Source organism: Dendroctonus ponderosae, unplaced genomic scaffold, assembly GCF_020466585.1.
Source record: "Dendroctonus ponderosae isolate FM_Combo_2020 unplaced genomic scaffold, Dpon_F_20191213v2 Dpon_F_20191213_1, whole genome shotgun sequence".
Lineage (NCBI taxonomy): Eukaryota > Metazoa > Arthropoda > Insecta > Coleoptera > Curculionidae > Dendroctonus > Dendroctonus ponderosae.
In genome coordinates this window covers 1,361,874-1,364,098 of record NW_026017110.1, presented here as the reverse complement: position 1 = coordinate 1,364,098, position 2,225 = coordinate 1,361,874, and the positions used below count along the sequence as shown (strand labels likewise).

The 2,225-nt window shown below is 38.9% G+C and overlaps 1 protein-coding gene across 1 annotated transcript; it reads left to right on the top strand.

Moving 5' to 3' along the window:
* The first annotated feature begins 1,504 nt into the window (after positions 1-1,504).
* On the top strand, positions 1,505-2,125 carry LOC125502440. The gene has a single exon (XM_048660524.1). It carries the CDS (start codon positions 1,505-1,507, stop codon positions 2,123-2,125), a length of 621 nt encoding a protein of 206 aa, XP_048516481.1.
* Positions 2,126-2,225: the final 100 nt, after the last annotated feature.

The following is a 2,225-nucleotide window of genomic DNA, read 5'->3' as shown; positions in this document are numbered from 1 at the left end:
GATGTTTGCGCAGTCATCCGAAAGAATCTCTTGGGCAAAAATCGACCGAAACGTGTATTTCAATATGTTATGGATAAACAAAAAATAATTGCTCGATAATGCTAAATATCGAATTGCCAATTAGTAAACTGCCGTCAGCGTTCGGAAATATATTCGGCATCTCTCACTGGTCGATTTTCATCCGATATATTTTATTAATTCGAAAACTGTCGGTGGCAATTTGAAACATGCTGAAACATACGCGCGTTTATTCAAAATTGATATATTCGTTTAATTTCGAGATCCCTTTGAGTTATTGGCGCAATCATTCCGAAACCCACCGCGTAGAGCATGCAGTTCAATCAAAGAGTTGGTTTAGTCTCGATCAGAACATTGAAATCAATTTAATTTAGATGCAGCTTCCCATGCCGGAGTAACCCGAGATTGATTGTTTAATTGGTGCTGGATGCATTGTTTTCTGCTCAACAAGCACAGCATTATACAGAGTGTTCGGGAATTTTCAATATTTCCATTTTTTTTGCAAAATAAAATTTCAACAACTAGCCAAACGTAGAATTAATAAAAAATGTGTGAGTTGATTGATTCCGACACGATCTTAAATAACGGCAGATAACCATTCAGACAAGTTTGGAGAACAAAAGTGCAGACTCGCAACTTTCCAACGGTAGCAAGGATTGTTCTAAATGTATGCTGAGTGCGGCGCAAACTTAAATCGTAAAATCCTGAAAAGTTTCATGGAAATCCAGCCGACCACTCCGGAATTTTTCCATTAGAAACTATATCAAAATCGACCCCATCTCAGGAGGAACTGCGCCTTGGCACCCATAATGGGGTTTCCACCATTTCCATTACCATCCTGATACATTCGCGTTTTATTCCGATTTATTTGAGCGCATTTCTGTGCAGTATTTTATGGACACACTCGGCCGCCCAGATTTACTGAAGCAATTACTTCAGCACAAAAAAACGGTTCGGGTAACTACTGGGGACCGGCGGGTCCATTCATAAAAATATAAAAGTGTATTTCTAGACATAATTATTCCATTTGGTTTCAAAATGAACCCCGCGCGCATATGCTTAACGCAATACGTTGCAATTTAAAGTGTGCTGGAATTTTTAATAAATTTTCTCTAATCTGTCTCCCATTTCTGTCTGTTTCTGTGAGCTTGTGGTTTCTTTTACCCAGGGTAGGCCCCGGGTTGAAAAAATTGAAGAAAACCCGATTTTAAATGCTAACGACATCAATCTAGCTTGGGAAAGAATCAAGAATAATATCAAGAATTCAGCAAGGGAGGCACTTGGAGAACGAACTAGAAAAGTGAACCAAGCAATCAACCACAAGACACCAGGGTTCCGCCCAGAAGTCCAAGAACAGTGCAAAGAAAAAAGAAAAGCCTACCTAAAATATTCTACTATGCTAACGCCAGAATCATATAATGAATATAAGCAAGTTAGGAGCAAAACTAAAAAATTAAGGAGAAAAATAACGAACGGTCACTGGGAAATGTCCTTCAAACGCCTGGAAGGTGATTTCTACGGGCTTCAAAAGCAGATATGGCGATTCATAAGATCGCACAGAAAGGAGGTCAATGAACTGTATAAAACGACAAACACAGAAGAAATAACTATTAACGAAGATGCCACAATCAATACATCCGACGTAGAAAACGCACTACAGAACCTAAGAAGTAGAAAAAACGCCGGGCAGGACGATATACAAAATGAATTGCTCAAATACGGTGGGCAAAGACTAACAGAAGAATTAACAACTTTAATACAGAAAATTATATATCAACACAAAATCCCAGATGAATGGTCCAAAAAAGGGGACAAGAGAATACCATCAAATTATAGAGGAATACCCCTTTTAAGCGCTGCTCTAAAACTAACACCTAAAGTGATTACGAACAAAATCAACAATTTAAATCGTTGGCAGACGAACAACAGGGATTCAGATCGGGAAGATCTTGCTGTGCAAGATCTTCCCGTGTTCGTATTAAGACAAATGGTGGAGAAGTCGATTGAATACAACAAGCCAGCGTTTATATGTTTTGTTGATCTAACTAGAGCATTTGACAGTGTCCAACTGAAAGACGTCCTGCAAAATCTCACACAATATCAGTAAAACCATCTTCTTCTTATCGTGCCTTATCCGTCGCGGACGTTGGCTATCAACATGGCAATTTCTAAATAGCTGTATAGATAGTAAGTCCAAACCACTGGCG

Coding starts and splice junctions, on each gene's coding strand:
- LOC125502440 (XM_048660524.1), top strand. CDS start 1,505: ATGTCCTTCAAACGCCTGGAAGGTGATTTCTACGGGCTTCAAAAGCAG.